This window comes from Protobothrops mucrosquamatus, unplaced genomic scaffold (assembly GCF_001527695.2).
Source record: "Protobothrops mucrosquamatus isolate PMUCROS unplaced genomic scaffold, P.Mucros_1.0 scaffold_46, whole genome shotgun sequence".
Lineage (NCBI taxonomy): Eukaryota > Metazoa > Chordata > Lepidosauria > Squamata > Viperidae > Protobothrops > Protobothrops mucrosquamatus.
Window position 1 is genome coordinate 3,070 of NW_015386122.1, and position 22,927 is coordinate 25,996.

Below are 22,927 nucleotides of genomic sequence, written 5' to 3' on the forward strand. Positions count from 1 at the left end.
AAAGTGTTGGAAGTTGTTTTGAAGAAGGCGTCTCATTAATATGGACATAACAACACAACAGTCGCAACTACAACCGCCATCACATCAGCGTCTTCGCGGGGCAAGTTTGCAATTGGAAACAAAATTGTACAGGGACTCTTCAAAAAGCAACTTTAAATCACAGCCCCACAGAAATCCTCTAACGCTACAACTTCAGAGACGTACGTCCATTGAAGTAGAAAAGGGAAGAGGGTGACTCTACACTAATTTGTATCTCTATGTGGTTTGCAGGAAGTTGAACAAAGAGAGCAGCGATCGCTCGCTGCTTGGGACTGGAACGGATTCAGCTGTGAAAGGTTGGTCTTTTGAAAGGAAGGACTCGTTATTTTCTAAGAATGCAGCTAACGCTGTTCAGACTCCACTGCTAGTTTCTAATCTAGACGATGTGTGAATTTGCAGGTTTCTCTTGCTTTAATCCAGTGTTTTTCAACCTAATCGACATTTAGATCGGTGACTTCAACACAATTCCCTAGCCAGCCGCATAATGGCTTGCTATATTGCCTGTTTTTTGTTTTTTTTTGGCATAACGTGTCCATCTATTTATTTGTACCCCACCTTTATTATTTTTACAAATTAATAAAAACAAGTCGGTCTCGATGCATACCATTGATAACCCATGGTTAAAATTTGGATAGCTGCTTAGAAAAGGCGGTGATAACAATAGCTGGTCTTGCCAACTTTTCCAGTTCTGTTCCTGTATCCTGATACAACAACTTGAGTATTGCATTTTCCAATAGGTTCTAGCCTGATCAAGAAAATGTACAGATCAGAAGAAGATCTATGACTGGAACTATTAAAACAATAAAATACTACTATTTATTTTTAAGTCATTTCATCATTCTGAGATGTGTTGCTTTTAAATTAATAAAACAGCAGTTGTGGGAAGAAACTTAGATTTCCTCCTGACCTGTACATCCTCCTGACCTGTACATTTTCTTTGATTAGGCTAGTTTCTATTGTAAAGCAATGCTCAATTCATGTTGGCTTAGGGTTCAAGAATAAAATGGAAAAGTTGGTAACACAGATATCTTAATATAAGCAGTTTGAATCGTTTATTATCCACAGTCTAGAGCAGTGATGGCGAACCTTTTAGAGACCAAGTGCCCATACTGCAACCTAAAACCCACTTATGTATCGTGGCCCATTGGGTGTATGTGGCCCATTGGGTGGGTGTGGCTGCGGTGGTAATGGTAGACTGGGTCGGACTAAAAAGTTCAATCAATCAATTCCAACATTGCGAGATATGTAACAAACTATATTATAGCTTAAGTATAATGACCTTCTGGACAACAGAATAAAGCTAAGAGGATGGCTGGTTCTTATAGCATGTGGAACCACAAACTACTCAACTTCAAATACTTTTAATATCTTTAAATTAGAACAGTTCTTCCCATAGTTATGGCAATGAATTACCAGGACCTGGTTACTTGGTAGTTACCAGAAATCTTGAATTTAGAAATAAATCAGTAGCAGCAATGGATTTTTTCTCCATTTTCTAAAGAATAGAGGAAGCTGTAGTCCACTAGTTCGTCATAAATAAAATCCCCTTTCAGCACTGACAATGTAAACAAAAAAAGCTATTCCTTTTTCTTAGGAATTAACAGTAAAGACATTTTGCTGTCTGAGGCCAAGCATCCTGTACTCTTCTAGTCAAGTTTTTTTTTAGCATATGGGAATAGAAACCCAGCAATCATATGTCCTAACCCAGCAATGACCAACCATTTCAGCTTGGTGGACTGGGGGGGGGGGGGGGGAGAGGGAATGGTTCCATGTGAGTGGCAGGTGAGCGTGCACACTAGCTCCATTTGTGCAAGCAGCGGGCATGTGTGCCCACTGCTTGCCCAAATGGAGCTGTGCACGCAAGTGGAGCTGTGCGCAAATACACAATCGCCAACCGCTCCTGCGGCCCGGTTGTGAATGGGCGTGGTCCAGTAGTGGGCCACGGCCTGGGGATTGGGTACCCCTGTCCTAACCATTGACAGTAACACTACTGGAAGAGCCATGGTGGTGCAGTGGTTAGAATGCAGTATTGCAGGCTGACTCTGCTGATTGCCACGATTGCTAACTAGCTCAAGGTTGACTCAGCCTTCCATCCTTCCGAGGTCGGTAAACTGAGGACCCAGATTGTTGGGGGCAATATGCTGACTTGTAAACTGTTTAGAGAGTGCTGTAAAGTACTATGAAGCGGTATACAAGTCTAAGTGCTATTCCTATTGCTATTACAATAATACCAAATAATTCACTATTTTTCAGAATCTGCTAACTGCGGCAGCTATTGTTTTCTATTTCACTTCTAATTTTTTTATTATTGTAACATAAAAGTATAGAAAAACAAGGAAAAGAAAAAGAAAAGTGCAAAGGCAGAAGAGCAGCTACCTTATTCTACTTCATGGTAGGACCAACCCTTGAACAGAAGCAATAATCTACTTCATGGTAGGACCAACCTTATTCTACTTCATGGTAGGACCAACCCTTGAACAGAAGCAATAATCAAGTTCTCAGTTCAGAAGTGTGGGGGATAAATTAAGAATTGTAGATTGGCCTGACTAAAGAACATTTGGCTTGCTTCCAAAGCAGATCTGGGAATCACAACAAGCTGGGTTGATGATGAAATAAGAAAAATTGTAGCCAAGCTTAGGTATAATAGTCATGATTTATTAGACTGCATGGTAATAATAATAATAATAATAATAATAATAATAATAATAATAATAATAATAATAATAAAGTTGGAAGGGACCTTGGAGGTCATCGAGTCCAACCCCCTGCTCAGGCAGGAACCCTACACCATTTCAGACAAACGGCTGTCCAGTCTCTTCTTAAAAACTTCCAGTGTTGGAGCATTCACCACTTCTGGAGGCAGGTTGTGCCACTGGTTAATTGTTCTAACTGTCAGGAAGTTTCTCCTTAGTTCTAGGTTGCTTCTCTCCTTGATCAGTTTCCATCCGTTGCTTCTTGTCCTGCCTTCAGGCGCCTTGGAGAATAGCTTGACTCCCTCTTCTTTGTGACAGCCCCTGAGATATTGGAACACTGCTATCATATCCTCCCTCGTCCTTCTCTTCGTTAAACTAGACATACCCAATTCCAGCAACCGTTCCTTATATGTTTTAGCCTCCAGTACCCTAATCATCTTTGTTGCTCTTCTCTGTACTCTTTCTAGAGTCTCAGCATCTTTTTTACTTTGTGGTGACCAAAACTGGATGCAGTATTCCAAGTGTGGCCTTACCAAGGCATTGTAAAGTGGTATTAATACTTCACGTGATCTTGATTCTATCCCTCTGTTAATGCAGCCCAACACTGTGTTGGCTTTTTTGGCAGCTGCAGCACACTGCTGGCTCATATTTAAGTGATTGTCCACTAGGACTCCGAGATCCCTCTCACAGTTACTACTATTGAGCAAGGTACCCCCTATATTATACCTGTACATTTGGTTTTTCTTGCCTAAATGTAGAACCTTACTTTTTTCACCATTGAATTTCATTTTGTTAGATAGCGCCCAGTGTTCAAGTCTGTCCAGGTCCTCCTGTATCTTAAGCCTGTCTTCTGGAGTGTTGGCTATTCCTGCCAGCTTGGTGTCATCCGCAAATTTGATGAGTTCCCCATCTATCCCCACGTCCAAATCATTGATGAAGATGTTGAAGAGCACTGGGCCTAGAATAGAGCCCTGGGGCACCCCACTACACACTTCCCTCCATGTAGATGCAGTTCCATTCTGAGTACGGCCGGTCAGCCAGCTATGAATCCATCTTGTGGTGATGCTGTCTAACCCACATTTTTCTATCTTATTGAGTAGTAGGTTGTGATCTACTTTATCAAATGCCTTACTGAAGTCCAAGTAAATTATATCCACAGCATTCCTCTGATCCACTAATTTTGTCACTTGGTCAAAGAATGCAATAAGGTTTGTCTGGCATGATCTGGTTGGCTTTTAGTAATGACTTTGTTTGCATCTAGGTGTTCGCTGATTCATTGTTTGATTATCTTTTCCAGAATCTTCCCAGGTATTGAGGTCAGGCTGATAGGTCTGTAATTTCCTGGATCCATTATTTTTCCTTTTTTGAAGATGGGAACAACATCAGCTCTTTTCCAGTCCTTTGGTAGTTCCCCAGTGCTCCAAGATCTTTGAAAAATATAGTTCAGTGGTTCTGAGATCACATCTGCCAGTTCCTTGAGAACCTTAGGGTGTAATCCATCTGGTCCTGGTGATTTGAACTCGTCTAGGCTGGACAGGTGCTCACATCATTTTCTTGCCTATCTTAACTTGTGTTTCTATACTGATTTTTATGGCACTAATTTTGATAGGTTGGTCTGTTTTTTTCCCTTTGTGTAAAGACAGATGCAAAAAACAAGTTAAATAGTTCTGCTTTCTCCCTATTGCTAGTCACCTTTTTACCACTTTCACCCACTAATGGACCAATCGTTTCCTTCACTTTTTTCTTGTTTTTTACATGTTGAAAGAAGCTTTTTTTTGTTATTTTTGACCTTGGTCGCAAGCTTTAGTTCATTTTGAGCCTGGCTTTCCTCACTTCATCTTTGCAGGCCCGGGCTATTTGTTGATATTCTGATTTAGTTATGTGCCCCTCTTTCCACTTTCTATACTTGTCCTTTTTATCTTTCAATTTGTCAGAGAGTTCTTTATGCAGCCATGCTGGTTTCTTTTGAGAGCTGTTATTTTTCTTCTTTGTTGGTATTGAGCTAGACTGGGCTTCTATTATCTTGCTTTTCAAAATTTCCCAAGCTTCTTGCGTTGTTTTCCCCTGGAGGATTCTCATCCATGGAATCCTTCCCAAGCCCTCTCTAAGTTTATTGAAATTAGCTCTCTTGAAGTCCAAGACTCTAGTTTGACTATATTCTATTGCTTGTGCTTCCATAATGTTGAATTCCAATATTGCATGATCACTACCTTCCAAGGTTCCTGTGGCTTCAACACCTTCTATCATTTCATCTCTGTTAGTGAGAATTAGATCCAAAATGGCTAATCACCTAGTTCCCTTCTCTACTTTTTGGGAGACATAGTTGTCTGCTAGGTTTGTCAGGAAACTGTTTGATCTTCCACTTGGTGCAGAGTTTGTCTCCCAGTTGATGTCAGGGTAATTAAAGTCCCCCATTACTATGGTTATGTGCTTCCTACATACCTTAGTTAGCTGACTAGCAAAAAGTTCATCTATTTCCTCTGGTTGTGTGGCCTATAGTATACACCTATGGCAATGTCATTTTTTCTCCCTTTTATATTGACCCAAATGCATTCAAGACAATTTTTGTCATTGTTATGCTCTATTTCTGTGGAGATGTAGTTATTTCTTATATAGAGAGCAACTCCACCTCCTCTTTTATTTGGTCTGTTTCTTTTAAATAATTTAAATCCCTCTAGCTGTGTGTTCCATTTGTGGGTTTCATCCCACCATGTTTCTGTAATGGCAACAATATCATATCTGCCTTCATTGACCTGAATTTCTAGTTCACCCTGTTTGCTGTTCATACTCTGTGCATTGGTGTATAGACATTTGAGTCCTTATCCTTCATTAGCTCAGCCTTGCTGAGACATCTGAAATGGAAAACCATGGTTTAAATGCTGCTAACAGATTAAAATATAGTTTATAAGACCAGCTGCAACAAACTTTTTTTTTTTGCATGGTAATATTAGAAGTTAGTGTGCCTTTACATTCTCTTCCTCAAAAGATAAAATTGATTTTTAAATTTGGATGTGAAACACCAACCATATTTTAAATCCCAAGAAGTGAGTATGGGAGTATATATGTGTCTATGTGTAGGGAAATTGATTAAAAAGGTCACATATCATAGCAAAATTATAATCTGTTCAGATCTGCTAAAGGAAAGTAGAAGTAAATCTTTCCAAGAAGAGGAAGTTCTGAGCTGCAGAAGTAGGACTGAATGGAATGATGAAAATAATTGTAGAGAAGCTTAAAAGAGTGTGCTTCTGATTTATTATTCAAGAAAAGAGGAGCTAGCAGGTAAAATAGAGGATCTGTTTAATAGATTATTAATTATATAATAATTTTGTGGTTAAATTCATGGAACATTTTAATTTTTATTCTTTAAATTATAGTAAAACATTGTGTTTTATATCACTATTTTCTTGCTATGAAATATGAATGGATCAACTGATCATTGTATAATAAATGATTCTTTTAATTGTTCCAATGAATAACTTTCTATTCTTTTTTTTAGATTTTACGTTTGATCATATTATATCTAACTAGAATGACCTTGAAGTATCACAAAATAGAAATAAATATCGTATGGTGTCTTTCATTAATCTTTAAACTTTGCTGAGCCCCAAATTAATTCAGCCAAAATACTCTGTATAACAGTCTTAGTAATTTAGTATAAACTTTTGTCTTTTATTCAGTCATTAGCAGGGCTTTTCCTGAATTCTCTGAAAAGGAGAATTTATATTTCCATAACACATTCATCAATGTTAGGACATCTATAAGGTTAGAAAATAAAAACTTGTTTCCATCTAGTGATTATCCATATTTTTACAGGCCAAATATAGCAATAATCAGTGTAATCTCCATCTCCCAAAAGTATTTTGTACAATGTGCAATAACTGAGGGCCATTGTTCCTGATCAAATGATGTTTGTTTATAGCAGATCTATGCACGCTCCATATTGATTGGGTATAGACTAGTACACAGGTCAGCAACCCACAGCTCCGGAGCCACATGCGGCTCTTTGAGCCATCCCCTGCGGCTCCGGAGCCTCCTCCACCATTTGCAGACAGAGACAAGAAGAGAGAGAGAGAGGCACTTGCACTTTCCCCCTCTCTCTCTTTCTCTCATGCGGACTTGCCCCCTCACAGGGCTTCTGATTGGCCCTGAGCCTGGGTGCCCCGCCCCCTGGGAGAAGGGCAGCCAGGAAGTCCCTTTCCTGAGCTGGCCCTGTCCGAGGCACACGTGGCTGGGGAGCCGCGCGGGGAAGCCCTGGGATCCCCGCTGGAAGCGGCCTGCCAGAGCCTCTGCTGACCGGGCCAGCCTTCCCACAAGCCACAGCCCTGAGGGAGAGCAGCCCCTGCGATGCCCAGCTGGCGCGACCATTGGCCAAGCAGCACCGGAGATGGAGGGTCAGTGGCGGGGGGAGGGGGGCTCCGAGTCGGCAGAGCACCCCTGTGAAGTGGCCGCGGGACAGGTGGCACGTCCCCCAGCTTACCTGTACCAGGCAGCAGTCCTGGCTGGGGCATCGCTCCCTGGGCTGTCCCCAGGCCGCTCCGTGGCAGCTGAGCCAGCCACGTGTCTGCCTGAGCCGGGCGGCAGTCCTGGCTGGGGCGAAGGCCGGCGGGGGCATCGCTCCCTGGGCCGTCCCTGGGCCACTCCCTGGGCAGCCGAGCTGGCCACTCATCTCCCCGGGCCAGTCCGTGGTGCCCCGGGTGCCTTCTGCTGCCTCCTGCCCCCCCCCACGCTTGGCCTTCCAGGGACCTCCGCCCATTTTTCCACACCCGGAGCAGGAGAGGAAATGCTGCTTTCCGGGCATCGGAAGGGGCTTCCCCCTCCCAGCCCCCCGTCCACTGGGGTGGGGGCGCTCCTCTGGACCAGGAGCGCCCCCACCCCAGTGCGAATTACAGCGCACCTCCTTTCCCGCCGCCCAGCCTGGCCCGGCTCGCCCTCCTGCAGGATTTGGCCCTGGAAAAGCTGGGACGGCCAGCTGGCCGGGGAGGTCGAGCGGCCCCAGTGAGGGAGCCGCTCCCGCCCCATGGCCAGCTGGCCTGGAATTCCGGCCGGCATGGCGGAGAGCTCGGGGGCCACCTGACCGCCGTGGGGCTGTCCACGTCAGCCGCGTCCTGGCGAGCCCACTAATTGTGGGCTCCCGGCCGGCTTCCTCGGTGAGTCAGGCGCCCGGGACTCTGTGGAGCTGCCCCTAATTGCGCCCCGCGAAGGCCCGACCGAGCCCCGGCCTAACCTTCAAAACGCCGCTTGCCCAAATTCTTTCTGAACTGTAAGCTGCCCAGAGTCACTGAAAGGGGCAACCAGAGATCTTAAGGGGAGAGGAAAGAGAGAGAGAGAGAGGAAAGAGGAAAGAGAAAGAGAGAGGAAAGGGAGAAAGAGAGAGAGGAAAGAGTGAGAGGGAGGGAGGGAGGGAGAGAGAGACCCTTTTGACATCTAAAATGAAGATAACACGGCATAAATCCTTTTTTACCTTTAGTATATATGTATGTATGTATGTATGCAGGTCTTGGCGTATTCGGGTCTTTTCCCGTGTAAGATTGAGAGTATCTTGTATATATTAAAGGTAAAAAAGGATATATGCCGTGTTATCTTCATTTTAGATATCAAAAGGGTTTTGCGGCTCCCAGTGTTTTGTTTTTGGTGGGAAATGGGTCCAAGTGGCTCTTTGAGTGTTTTGGGTTGCCTACCCCTGGACTAGTGTATGTCATTTCTGCTATGTAATATGTGACTTGACATTTGTTGTATCATTCTCTGAAGAGGAATAGTAGTGAACAGGTTGCTGCTTCACTATCAGAGGTGGCAATAAATAGGATTTTAATTCTCATGTTTTAGATTGCAATTCTTCAGGGTATCAAAAAAGTATTACTTTAGTTATAGTGTTTATGGACTTAATTCAGAGATAACACAAGAGCAGGGATAAACAATTTATACTTACAACCAGTTGTTTAGTGACCGTTTAAAGTTACAACAGACCCCCCCCCCAACAGCTACTTATATCTTTGTTCTGAAGTTACAATGTCTGCCCATCAATCATGTGACTTACATTTTGAGTGCTCAGAAACTGCCCTGCATTTATGGCTGTTTGCAATTCCCCATAGTCATAATTCCTTTTTGTTTTTCTGGTTAGTTTCCTGATGAAATTGACCATTTGAGAAAGAGTTGGGTAAGAAAGATATTGGTGACTTTAGTTGATGAAATCTCTTAAGTGAACTTGCGGTTATGATATCTGATAGCTTCTGTATGCTTCAAATGTTATTAATATGCATTTCAAAAAGTTGGACTACCAGTCAAGTCTTTGGCTCTAGCTATGTACCATAGTAATACAGATGAGATTTTATAAAAAAGAAAAAAAATGCCCAATCCCAGGCATTGTAATTAATAAAGTATTGGTAAATATGCCACACTTAAGCAGCTGGTAGGTCCTAGACATACCTGGCTTATATCAGAAGCTAAGTAAGGTCAGTCTACTGCAGGGTTACTGAGTAGAAAGAAAAGTCAGGAAATGTCTTTGAAAAACAGTGTCAAATTGCATCTATTGTGCTGTCAAGAAAACAGCAGAGTTGCTGTCATGAAGATTCAAGCTTGAATTGAGGGCATCTTTATTTTTATCATTGGTGTTTGGAGCTGTAACAGCCATTAGTTTATAGGTCTGGAAATGTTGTTTTTTTAAAAAAATCCTAATTAAAAATTGGCAACTGAGAAATTAGACATATTTATCTCTTAATATTACAGACAATTAATTCGTCTAAATTGTACTTGGCTGTTCTTATTTAATAATATAAAAGGGGATTTATTGCTTTGCTCTTCTTCCTGGAATATAGCACTGGCCAAGAGGTTTTTTTTCCCATTCTGAATTATGTTTGTATGATGAATGTTATGTTTGTTTTCCAAAATGATAAATGATAGAAAGATGCCAGCAGCCCCTGCAGGTGTTGTTTTATGTTAATTGAGATTTATAACACACTTTATCCATATATATTCAGAATTAAAATTGAAAGTACCTTATAAAACAAGGTTAAATGATACTCGAGCTAAATTAGTAAAATAATTCTTACTCGGTACTCTAAGTATTAACAGTCTTTCTTCACAGTTGGTTTCTTTAGCAATTAATACATTGCAGGGTTTTTTTAATATATATTTGCATGTTTTTCTTAGAATTATATTACCTCTCCATGTTTAAACGGAACACAGTTATGTTCCCAGGATCCAGATAACAGACAGGAAATATCTTTCCCAACCTGGGAAACATCTCGATGTCTAGAATTTCAACTCCCAGAAATCTTACCCAGTTTGCATAATGGTAGAGGAATTCTGGGAACTGATGTCCACACTGCTAGAGGGTGCCCAATTTATTCTAGGGTGTTGCAGTTAATCTCTCCCTTTAGATGAACAGTCAAAACTGGTTTCTATTAGCTGCCATCAGTATTAAATATGAATTGAAAGGCAGCCTGTGAATCAATAAATACACCAGTGGTAGTCTGTTTCCCTGCCGCCACCCCCCTTTTCAATAAAATGATGAAGTGTATGAAATTGCCGCAAATCTTAGAGCAGCTTGGATGGAGACAGTGCTGTGGGTTCATCACAGTTAAGTCAACGATAATTGTATCTAACATTTGTGTAAAACAGATCCTGAAAGGTGAGGATCATGTGATAAGAGGCAGTTCAAGGCTGAGTCAAACTATCTACATAAACAACTATTGCTTTTCATTTATAATTATTTATAATACATAATTGTTCTGGTTTTGCTTTTAACATTCCAGTGCTTTTATAAAAGCTCTACTTGCGTAGGAACTTATGATCTTCATTTTTTCATGCTTTATTTGCCTATTTAAATGTTCCTATATCCCCACTTATATCCTTTTTAGATTTCAGTGTGGTGCATAATAATAATAATAATAATAATAATAATAATAATAATAATAATAGTAAAAAATTCTATTGAAAGTAAATACCGAACAATGACTAAGATCCATAATAATAAACTTCCAATATATTCAACCTGCCCAGGTAAATAAAATTATTTTTGCCTGACTATGAAGTTTATATTACTACTCTCCCAAAGACATCTCTGAAGAAAGAATTCTAAGACTAAGATACTCTCAGTGGGAAAAAAAGATTGTGTTTCCAAGTAGTACTTCTATCCGCCTTTGGTTACAAGCCAAATCCAAGGCGAAAATCCTTGATGGTGGCAAAGTGACTTCTTTGTTATTACTGTCTAGATTTTGCTTTTGGTGATCTTCATTTTTTGTTCCTCCACTTTTGCCTTTTTGTCTCTGTGTTTTCATTTTCATTTTTCTTCCTAGAAGTCTCTTTTCTTGCTTTCTTCATGGGCCCTTTTTTCAAACTCACCATATTCTTATAACCACTGCGTTTGATATGAATTTCTATATAGCTTGGTTGTGCATTGGGATTTTGGGGAACTGCCTAAAGTTGGGTTTTGTGTATCTAAAGCAACTGCCAAAGCAGTAAAAGATTATTTCAACTTTAAAAAATTTGTCTCACTAAATGACAGATGGTTTATATATTTAGTCTACTAAGGCTATGAACAAGAATTATACTACAGTTTAATTTTTACCCTTATAATGATGTCTCATTATAATTTTACTTCTATCCAACATGTTATATAAACTAAAATCAATTAGTTCTTAATATTATGTTAGTAATGCCATGTATCCAATCTATTTGAATTTCTTGAATATCACTTGTATTTGGCCTATTTAATCCTTGAGGACCAAATATGTCTGAGAAATTTCTCTTCCAATAAAAGTGTCTTTTAAAAGTGTAGACTGTTCATATGTTTAGTTCATTGTTAAATGTGGCTAAATGTTTACTTTTTATGCAATTAGAACAATATCAAAGTGTTGTAGAATAGCAATTGGGCCCAGAATATTGATCTTTGTACCTTAAGAATATTAATATAGAGGCTGATCAAGATATATTATGGGACCCCTGTAACTCTTGACTCCAAGTGTTCTTATGTGGTGGTAGTTATTATTAAAGAACAGATATTACTTGCTGATAAATTCTGGTATTCTCGTCCATCTCAAGAAGGATTAATCTTTTTTACTTTTTCTTATTATGCAAATCTTCATTTTACGGTCACCTGAACGTATATGTAAATGTTATATAAAGAAATAGCATAAATCATTAGACATGTCCTCATGACCTCTCAGTTAAAAACCCTTGAAAATGATGTGTGAGAGAGAGAAAGATATCACAATATATTATACCAGATAGAAGAGAAAGAGCAGTGAGTAATTGGACTATAATTTAACATGATCCACAGTTCTAATAATCTGTTCACCCATCCTATCCATTTCATTTGTGATGCCAGTGTCAATACAAACCAGAGCTGTAACTAGATTTATCCTTGTTACAGATTGTATTGTATGATGGTGATTATCAAAAGTAGACATAGGCCATAATCCATCATAGAATTAGACATGCTTTAAATGTGAGTTTCAAAATAAAAGAGAGGGAGGCTAAAAATCTCAGTTGAAGTAAGAGACTATGTCCACTAAAATGAATGGCTGCAAAAGGCTGCAATCTTAAATATATCTGTTAAGATTTATGCCTCAATAGACAAACTGTGACTTACATCCAAATAGAGAGGCATAAAATATATTGTTTCAAGATATTTATTTTAAATGTGGGAAGCAGCGTGTAAACAAAGGAATAAATAAGATTGTGCCGTGAGATTGAAATCTTACATACATTTCCTTAGAGGAAAGTCTTATTCATTGGAACCTATTTCAAGGCAGATATCTACGGAATTGCACTGCAAATGAATATAATTCTTTTGTAGTATAATTATAACCTTTATAAAGTGCCGTTGCATATTTGATTTCAGATAGTTTTCAAGAAAAGAAAAGATATTTAAACAATTCTACAATAAACATTTTCATATATTAAGTAACCATTGCTTCTTTACCTGCAATAGGAGGGCAATTCGGAAATAAATCTCCGTTTCGTTATCAATGACAGACACTTGCAGATACAGAACTTTTATAATACACATTAAAAAACGACAACATTGCATTAGTTTTCGACATAATCGCCATTCAAATTGAGGCACTTGTCATAACTTCTTACAAGGTTTGAAATTCCTTAGTAGTAGCTGCTCAGCGCCAAATCTAGGCTATGTGGGGGTGATCAAAAAATCCCAACGGAACTGCTTTAAAAGTTCTTGGGCATGTCTAGAGGTGTGCGGGTGAGCATTATCGTGAACCAACACTACACCGGAAGTCAGCATGCCCCAATGCTTGTTATGGATGGCTTGTCTGAGTTTTCATAATGTTTCGCAGTAGACTTCTGGACTGATGGTCGAACCACGCTCCATGAACTTCACTAGCAGTACTCCTTTGGCATCTCCACATTTGGCGGGATTTTCTATGGCACCACTTCCGGTGTGGTGTTGGTTCACAATAATGCTTGCCCACACACTGCTAGACACACCCAAGAACTTTTGAAGCAGTTCCGATGGGCTGTTTTTGATCACTCCCCGTATAGCCCAGCAACTACTACTACTAAGGAATTTCAAACCTTGTAAGACGTTATGACAAGTGTGTCAATTTGAATGGCAATTATGTCTAAAAGTAGTGTAATGTTGTACAGTAGTTTTCTAATGTGTATAATAAAAGTTCTGTATCTGCGAGTGTCTATCATTGATATCCAAATGGAGGTTTATTTCCAAATTGCTCTCGTATTATCTACAAGCTTTTTAAGTAACACCACAGATTAATTTCATCTGGTCTGCTTTTCTTTCTTTCTTTCTTTCTTTCTTTCTTTCTTTCTTTCTTTCTTTCTTTCATACTTGCTGCCATATAGGTAGTCCTCAACATACAACAGTTCATTTAGTGACCATTCAAAATTACAGCAGCACTGAAAAAAATTACTTATGATCTTTTTTCACACTTATGGCTGTTGCAGCATTCCTACAGTCACATGATTCAAATTCAGACACTGGCAAATTCAACAGGAAAGCCAGCTTCACTTAACACCCATGTTACTAACTTAACAACTGCAGTAATTCACTTAACAGCTGTGGTAAGAAAGGTTGTAAAATAGGGCAAAACTCACTTAACAAATATCTCACTTGGCAACAGAAATTTTGGGCTCAGTTGTGGTGGTAAGTTGAGAGCTAGCTGTACCTGATTTGTATTTCAGTGAAATATAAAAGCAGCTGTCTATTAGAATCATTTCAAAGAACTATCAAAACTCTTTCGTTAAATTAAGAGAGGTTCAAGATAGAGCACTTTGTATTCTGCTGATAAATTATTTTATTTTTGCTTGAAACAATGCAATATGTTTATTATCACTGTGCTTTGTTAATGAATTTAAAAGAAGCTTGCAGCAAGAAAAATGTAATCTTAAATTTAAATTCTGCTTGTTCAATAATAAACATTCCGTCCCACAGAAGTGTGGTGAAAATAGCATACATTTGCATTTTTATTTTACACAGTTGCTTGGGCATCACTCTTGCATGGAACTGTCTACTGATACATAAATTATGATTAATAATTAAAATGTACCATGTGTGCAATTTCAGAGGAATATTGTATTGTTTCAACAGGGCAAAGATGCTGTGGCTTCAGAGTTGGACCTTGCACCTCACAAATTATTCAAAATCATTTCAAAGGATGTTGTGTGAAGCCAGTGCTAAACTACCAGTGTTAACATTGTTCACCAAGGTAAATACTAGTTGACCAAGTAAACCAAATAGGATAGTCCCTAGCATGCTGGCTAGGGAATTCTGGGAGTTAAACTCCACTTGTCTTAAGATGGCTAAGATTGAAGAAACACTTCAGAGAGAATCCTGCAACCATATCTTGGAAGAATAAAAATAGGAAAATGTAGCTGTTTTCTGACAGTAGCAAGATTATTACGTGTAGAATGCTTTCAACAATACTAGGCTTGTATCAGAAGCAGGCAACCTGGGACTCTCAAAATATTTTTGAACATCAGTTTCCATCATTACAGATGTGCCTAAGCTGGCAAAAGCTAATGGGAGTTGAGGTTGAGCAAAATAACAGAAAGGGTCCTCATGTCCATTTCATGCCTATCTGGTCATATGAAATTGCTGTATTTATCCCGTTATACCAAACATTGTATAAAATTTTGATTAATTATAGTATTCCAAGATATCAAGAGTCTTATTGAATTACTACTCCATATTTCCAGTTTGACTAAGCCTGGATTCTTCAGTATAAGGTCATTCTGTATAGGAGGCCATAGCTCTAGTACTGAGTTACGGTTCCCAAAGAAATGGCACTTGTGCTTCAGGTTGATTATTAGGAAATTCAATAACAGATTTACCCTTATATTTCTTGGTTTCTTTTTTAAAAAAAATGGATTTATCCTCTCAGGAACTGGACCAGCCCAAGATAATTTACCATAAATAAATAAATATATTTCTCCCTGATGCAAAGGATGTCATATTGTGTTTCACTCTTTTAACTATAGAAGCCAACGGAGTGATAGCTAAATGTAATATCAGCATTGTCCAAGAGATGCAATGGTTTACTATACCTGGCAGTAATAGGCTAGTTTATAAGATGTGGGACAGGTCTTGTGGACTACCAAGTGTGTGTTCCAAGACCAGAGAGTAGCTAGAAGCTCAGAAGGAACAGTTAATGATGTACCATTGTGGTCCTTCATCTATTCTCTCAGACAATTGCCTCATTTCTTAATGGTAACAGCTGGCCTCAGTAGCCAAATATGCCCATATAATACTAAGTCAAGTTTGCATATGATTATGCACTAGGACTGTGATTTAGAACATACAGGGATGCAAGTGTAGCAAAACCTTCCCTGCTTTCTCCAAATAGGTCAATCCCTATTATGAATGATTTCTTGGACTTTCAGCATTGATTGATCATGCTGATGTGTTCATTTCATATCATGAATAAAATTCCAAGAGAACAGTGGGCAGACTATACTTCCTGTTGGTTGTGCTCCTCCTTTCTTGGAATTGGGATGATGCAAACTCTACAATTCCTACCCTTCAGTCACTGTGGTCCCTTGACCTTGGCAAGCTCCCTCAAAATTTACTCATAACTCATAGATTGAGTTTGATTTGAAGGATTACTGACCTTGCTTGTGCCCTGGCATGTTCTCTTGTACCCATTTTTGTCTTCAGATCTGAACCATTTCAAGCTCTGATTATCTATCTATCTATCTATCTATCTATCTATCTATCTATCTATCTATCTATCTATCTATCTATCTATATGTATATATACAGTAGTGCATAAAGATTGGAAGTTGAAACATTCTGTGTATTTGTGTGAGCAGAAATCTGACTTGAATGATTTTTGAAGCTACTTGTATAGCTACAACAGAAGGCAGAAATATCTTATAGATATTTGCAGAGTCTACTCTTTAATACCTAGGTAACTACGTCCTATTGAGTAGAGCATCAAACAGCATGTGTTCTCTGTATGTTTGCCTGGGAAGAAAGGGAGAAGAAAGTGACCACAGATTACCAACAGGAAGAAAGGCAAAGAAGGGCACAAAGTAAATCTTTAAGTATCTTGATACCACTGTCCCCTTGTGCCATTGGATTTATACTTCCCACAGTGAAGAATGTATTGATTGTTTACAGTATTACTTAATGGCCCTTGATAACTGAATTAATATCTCAGCTCAGTTCATTTGTGAGACAAATGTTTCTGTTCAGAAATAAACAATTTTAAAAAGGGAAGAAATATGCAAAATGTAATTGGATTTCAGCCTGTTTTATTTAGCTGATCTTATTCAGGCAAGTTGAGCTAAATTTTTATTCTTACATGTAATTCGAATATAACAAAGTTGTTTCAGTGCTAGTTATCTATGCGGCTTATACTCTAAACAGAAAAGAAATTATGAATAATGGTATGATGGGGGATGGGGTAATTATTAACTATGGAAATAATGTTTTGCAAAGCCTTAGCTATAGCACATGCTGAGTCTTAGCAGTATGAAATTCAGTCAGTACCAAAGCTCGCCAGTCACTCTTTCTGAGCCCAATCTGCTTCACAGAATGGCTATTGTAAGAAAAAAAATAGGATGAGGAAGCATTATCTAGTAGATGTATGATAGAGAAAGGAAGGAAGGAAGGAAGAAAGGAAGGAAGGAAGAAAAGAAAAGGAAAGAAAGGAAAGAAAGAAAGAGAAAGGAAAAAGAAAGGAAAAAGAAAAAAAGAAAGAGAATAAATTACATTTTATGCAGGCTTGCTTTATTAAATAAACATTTCTTTACAAAATGTTCAAAATTGTCCAAAAAGCAGAAAAGATTAGTTCCTTAGACAGACTAAAAAACAGGCTCCTTTTATTAGCTTAATGTAATATTCTCATTTTGGATCCATTCTATCCAGTTCCAATTATGTTTTTAAGTAAACAGAAAAATTATGCTACAAAGAATACACAGAAAGAATAATGGATGCCCAGAAGGTATGTTTGTTCTCTAGCAAAATTGCAGTGGGAGAGAGAACTATCTTAGAGAAGAGAGAATCTTAGAGAAGGTTTTTCTGGGTATATCAGTGTTCCTGGAATACAAAATATTGAATTGACTTAGAATTGGTAGAATTGAATAGAACCTGCCAAAATATCAGTCTAGATCAGTGGTTCTCAACCTGTGGGTCGGGACCCCATTTGGGGTTGATCGACCATTTCACGGGGGTCGCCAAGCAAGGCTGTCCGCCATTTTTTTGTCCGCCATTTTTCCCCCTTTTCCGGCGGGTGCCTTACCTCCCTTGGGCTGGGCCAGCTGGTGGTCGGCCTGCTCCGTCTCTGCCGCTTGTCAGCTACGCCTCGGCCGGTGCAGGGGGTGGAACCACGCATGCGCGGCGCTCCCAGGCAGGGAAAGTCCTCGACTTACGACCGGTTGGGTAGTCCTCGACTTACGACCGGTAGGGTAGTCCTCGACTTACGACCGGTTTAGTCCTCGACTTACGACCGGTTGGGGTCGTGGCATTAAAAAGGTTGAGAACCACTGGTCTAGATTCTTCTGGAACTTCTTGAAATTATATGTGGACTGATAATCTCACTTGAGAAAAGGCAACTTTTCTCTGTCCTGGACTGTGTAGTTCATGCTGACTTTGATGTACTGCAGGGACAGGAAAGGATCAGAGTAGGTTAAAATGATCCAAACACATGCAGCATTGAAAGTGCCTTTGAGAAATCTAAATGGCTTCCAGATGGCACTTGGGGATGTGTCCCAACAATCTAAAGGGTGGTTTTGCCAGGAGCCTAGTTGAATGTAGGGATAACAAAGCTCTTGACAGGATTGCTTCTAAAGATCCTCTCCCTGAATGCCAGTCTCAGAAGTCCCTTGATTCTCTGAAGGACACTTGGAAATAAAGTGCTAGAAGAGATACTTAGAGTGATGCTGGTGCATGGCAAGGAGTAAATCTAATTGAACACAGTATTGACTTATGTTCATGGCTACATCTTTTGGCGAAGCAAAAAATTTTCCTCTGTCTTTTTACATATATATGTACAGGGCCATCCAAAGGCCCTTTTCAAAGTGACCCAGACTCTTTTAGGGAAGGATAGGTTAATTAACAGTCTTATTAATATTAACATAAATAGTCTCTTGTGAGTTCTTAGAAGAGTTATTTGCAGTTAAATTACTTGCATCAGCTCCAAGTTAGAAGCCTACTGAATAGAATCCAAGAAGTGATAAGAGTAACATATAATGATGTTACCTGGAAAGAGTTTGAACATGTTGACCTTGAAAAAGTACACAAAAAGCTTGGTGAGATGAGTTCTGTCATTTGTGGGCTTAATTCCTGCCCTGTCAGACTTATATTTGCTGCCAGAGAAAATAACCCAGGAAGGTGAATTTTAACCTCACTATGAGCTGAAATCATGTTCATGAAGGCTATATTTCTTCATCTTGGACTTACGTTGTCAAATATAATAGCGTTGGCTGTGGATGAGGCAAGGAAAAAAAATCTCTCCTTCCTTACCTGGTTCTCCAGAACTATCTTCTCCTGTTATTGTTTTCTGAGAAAGCCTCAATGGATGGAAATCTAGGATTTTTAGAAGCTGTTAGCATCATTGTTAGCCATGCTGGTTGGGACTGCTGAAAGGTGAAGTTCAACAACACCTATAGAACTGCAGGTTCCCTGCCAGCATGCTAAAAGCTAAAAGCAGATATGGATTAAATATTTAGCATGCACTTTTTTCCACCATATAGTATGTGAGATAGGATCTGTCTTTAAAAAAACGTAAGAAGCTGCAGTTAAATAGAGCCTGAATTCTACTTGTACACTTTATTGAGCTCAATGAAATGTGTTTGTATGTACCTTCTGTGTTACAGGATGCTATAAATGAATTCATTTCATTTGTTCTTGCTGTAGAGCAATGATGAATCTCATCCTGAGTTCTACCCACTGGTCTTTGAATTGGGAGAAAACTGGACAACATAATTCTGGCAACGTGTATTCTGCCACAGGCACAATGCTGGCAAATAATGCTGTTTTTATTTACGAGCGCTGTATTAAAACAATGAATTCCTCTTCTCTTAGCAATTGTTACCAGCCAGCTGATAACATTGGATAGTTAGGTCCGTTTTGGTCAGGGTTTTAACATTATTCTGAAATAACTAAAGTTGTGTTCCAAAGAAGCTTGGTACCATCCAAATCTGGGCTACCTTTGAATACACCTGCACAAACCACTTGTGCCAGAATGGATTATCAGGCTCATTTTGGATTTGGATTTATCACAATTCCAGAGAATCACTAAATCTGTACTGAGAGCTGAGACATATAGGAAAAGTTGTGCCAGCAAAAAACCTGGCTCTCTCTTTCCTCCTTCATTATGCAGCTCTTCAACTGCCCTCACTGATAGCTGCTGTTTAGACTATCCAGGTATCTGATCCAGGAATTGGTTCAGAGGCCTGGCAGGTATAGGGGGGAAGGCATTTTCAAAGAATCCAACTTTCCCATTGCTCAGAGCAGAATGACCTTGGAAGTCAGCATTACAAGGACATGACGGAATAAAGATTGGAAGGATATATGCCAGGGTTAGGTTATCTATCCTCTTTCAGGGTTGCCTTCTGAAATAGGATAAATAATTCTGTCAATGCCGCCTCTCTCATTCTTCCCCTTCAATCCAGGATACAGAATCCAGTGTCAACTTATGCCAAAAAATATTGTCAAAATGTTTGAGAGCATGTTAACAAGCTTTATGTGTGCTATTTTTCATTACTGCTTTTTTTTTCTTCCCTCTTTAAGCATCCCTGTCCTTTATGTGAAGAAGCCAAAATGATGCTTGAACCACATAAACACAAGGTAGGTTAATACAGTCCTTTATTTGAGCAGAACACGACACGCAACATTTGAAATGGGGAATCAGAACATTCCTGTTTGCAGAAAGACATGAATGCATTAGCATCAATTTCTCTTTCTTTTAGCAATTTTTTAAATTAGTTTTCACAACTGATTTTCATAAAGCCAATTCTCATTTTTTGTTGCAACTGAAAATTGTACTTATCTATTACAAACTGGCATCAGAATTGGCTACAGAAATTAAATGCCTTGATTGGTCATATTAATTATCTTCAGTATCCAAAAGAGAAACCATGAGTCATCTGGGTTTATTCATTCATTCATTCATTCTTCTGGGTGGCTTGACCAAATTATATGCATTGCCTAAAAAAAATCTAGGAAGGGTAGCTACTTTTTTTGGCAATCATTCTTTTCCTTCAGCACAAGCACATTTAGATGGTACCGTTTGAAGCCATTGCTCCTCGCTAGACAACTCCAGTGTTTTCAATATTTACATGAAACTATTGAAGGAGTTGATCAGTAGATTTGAAACCAGGTATGATCTGTATGCTGATGATACCCATCTTCAGATAAGGATGGGGTTGCCTGAATGTACTGTATGTTGGCATTTGATAAAAAGTTGGGTGAGGAGTTATACACTGAAATTTAACAAGAGGACATTTGCTCATTTATATTATTTTACTATATTACATTAGTAATCAAAGTTATTAAAGAAGATAGTAGTCTATAAACAGGCAACAGCATTTACACTGTAATTTAACCTCACAATTAGTAATCTTGATAATTATTAAAGAGGGTAGAATTTTGGAAAAATTATATTGTAAAAGACCGAATTGCTTCTTCCTGTCACTTCATTGCAAACAAAAGCCTATTTCAATTGTTGACTGAAAAAATTACAATTTTTCTAGATTTGATATGTTTCAAATACTAGAGATATAGTACAGAAGAACTTGTGCAAGTGCTGAGTAAACAAATAACAATTTCATCAGCTTCCCATAACAAAAGGATTACTGGTAGCTGTGTTCAACCCATGTTAAACTTCTAACCAGAAATTCTGGGAAATTCTGAGAGCTGAAATCCGCACAACGTAAAGATGCCATGGCTGAGAAACTTACCACTATGGAACATCAGAAGCAGCAATAGCATCTGGACAAAATACAGTAAATGAGAAATGCTTGAATTATATAAACTGCCAAGAAACAATCTGATGTAATTCATTTGTTTGTTTGTTTTAATTCAGCAAACACTTTAAAATGGCTTTTTCAAAAGTGAATTAATACAAAGTAATAATGTTATGAAAAGCTTAATTGATTTTTTAAAAATGGATTTCTCTACTATTCTATATGCTTCCATATGGTTACCTATCATATTATTCCTTTTCAAGGTAAACAAAGTTATACAAAACACAGAAAAGGATGAAAAAAATACTAAGCCAAAGAAATTAAAGGCTCAAGATAAGGAACTGAAAAGGCAGCATAGCTAAAAATAACTTATGCCAGTACTATTCTGTATAATTTTTCATAACTTTCTGTCCCTGCAAATCATCCTTATTTCTGCCATATCTATGCGCCACTTCATATACTGCCTTTTGTTCTTTCAATTTTCTTCCTGTTTTTGAGGATCTTGTTAACTTTCCTGCCCTTTCCCTGCCTCTTGACCCATTTATAGTATAGTCCAGGGGTAGGCAGCCTTGGCTCTTTTATGACTCATGGACTTCAACTCCCAGAATTCCTGAGCCAGCACAGCTGGCTCAGGAATTCTGGGAGTTGAAGTCCACGAATCATAAAAGAGCCAAGGCTGCCTACCCCTGGTATAGTCCTTAGTAGGCAATGCCACAGATTGAGTAAGTCTACTAATTTAGTCTATATCTTTGGTATCTTACTAAAAGAATAAAAAAGTATTTTTCAACATGGATTATTCCATAATAAACTTTCTATGGGTAAACCAGTCAAAATAATCTAGTGTTGGAGGCACCAAAACAAAGTGGCATTAATTTTTAACCCACACAGGGATTCTGATAGAGGCTTTCAAGTTTAGCCCCCCCCCAAGAGGCTGAGTTCTGAAGTTCTGAAGTATTGAATAGTCATTAATTGAAGGTAGGATAAATGTCCAGTGATGACCATGATAGTGGGAGAAGTCAAATCTTTCCCAATAGTTATAATTTGTGCCATAAAATTATTGTGTCATAAGTCGATGTTTACCTGTAGTCAAGTTGGTCTCCAGAAGTGCTCAAAGAGAATATGTTACTGCTGGACATTATACTTGTGCGCCAGCTGCCAATTTGCTTTAAGGCATTAGTTCCCAGAACAGCCTAGTCCAGTGAAATCATTTTTCTATTGCCACCTTCAAAAAACTGTTAATACTTAGTATGAATGTATATAATCCCACACTTCTTATGGGTAAATCATTCTTGTTGAATTGTATAAATAAAATCCACCAGCGGACAAATAATGATGGATAAGTATGGTGTTATATAAATCTTTTCACCTGGTGGTTAACATAGACATTTATTACAAGCACTCTTTATTTTAATAGTATGTTAACAATCTTCATGATTCCTGTAAAATGCACCATTTTTAATACATTCTGGAACAAGAGAAACAGAGAGACCTTAGGGAGAGACTCCCCCGTGATATCAAGAGCATGGCGGACCTACCGGGGGTGGCTCCGTGACGGAGCGGAGTCCTCGGCAGAAATGGGGGGCCTCCCGAGGGTCGAGGGCTTCACCGCGACTCCAATTCGGAGAGCTGAGCTCGCCGGTAACCTGGTGCCTGCCGTGTGACTCCCCGAACGGGAGGACTCGGCCCGGCGAGGATATTGATGGGACGAAGGCCGGAGCCCGGCGGAAGATCTGGCCTGGACTCGGCCTTGGATCCGGCCCGGCGGAAGACCTGGTCCGGACTCGGCCTGCGGCCTCGATGACAGCGGAGGC

General features: G+C 39.1%; 1 protein-coding gene across 1 annotated transcript in view; it reads left to right on the plus strand.

Moving 5' to 3' along the window:
• The first annotated feature begins 279 nt into the window (after positions 1 to 279).
• Positions 280 to 22,927, plus strand: part of CUNH5orf63 (chromosome unknown C5orf63 homolog) — a 27,951-nt gene continuing 5,303 nt past the window's right edge. Inside the window, exons 1-3 of the mRNA XM_015811118.1 lie at positions 280 to 335; positions 14,296 to 14,413; positions 19,942 to 19,998. Of these exons, the coding sequence (XP_015666604.1) occupies positions 14,303 to 14,413; positions 19,942 to 19,998 (168 nt within the window). The 5' untranslated portion in view covers positions 280 to 335; positions 14,296 to 14,302. The remainder of the gene's footprint in view (positions 336 to 14,295; positions 14,414 to 19,941; positions 19,999 to 22,927) is intronic.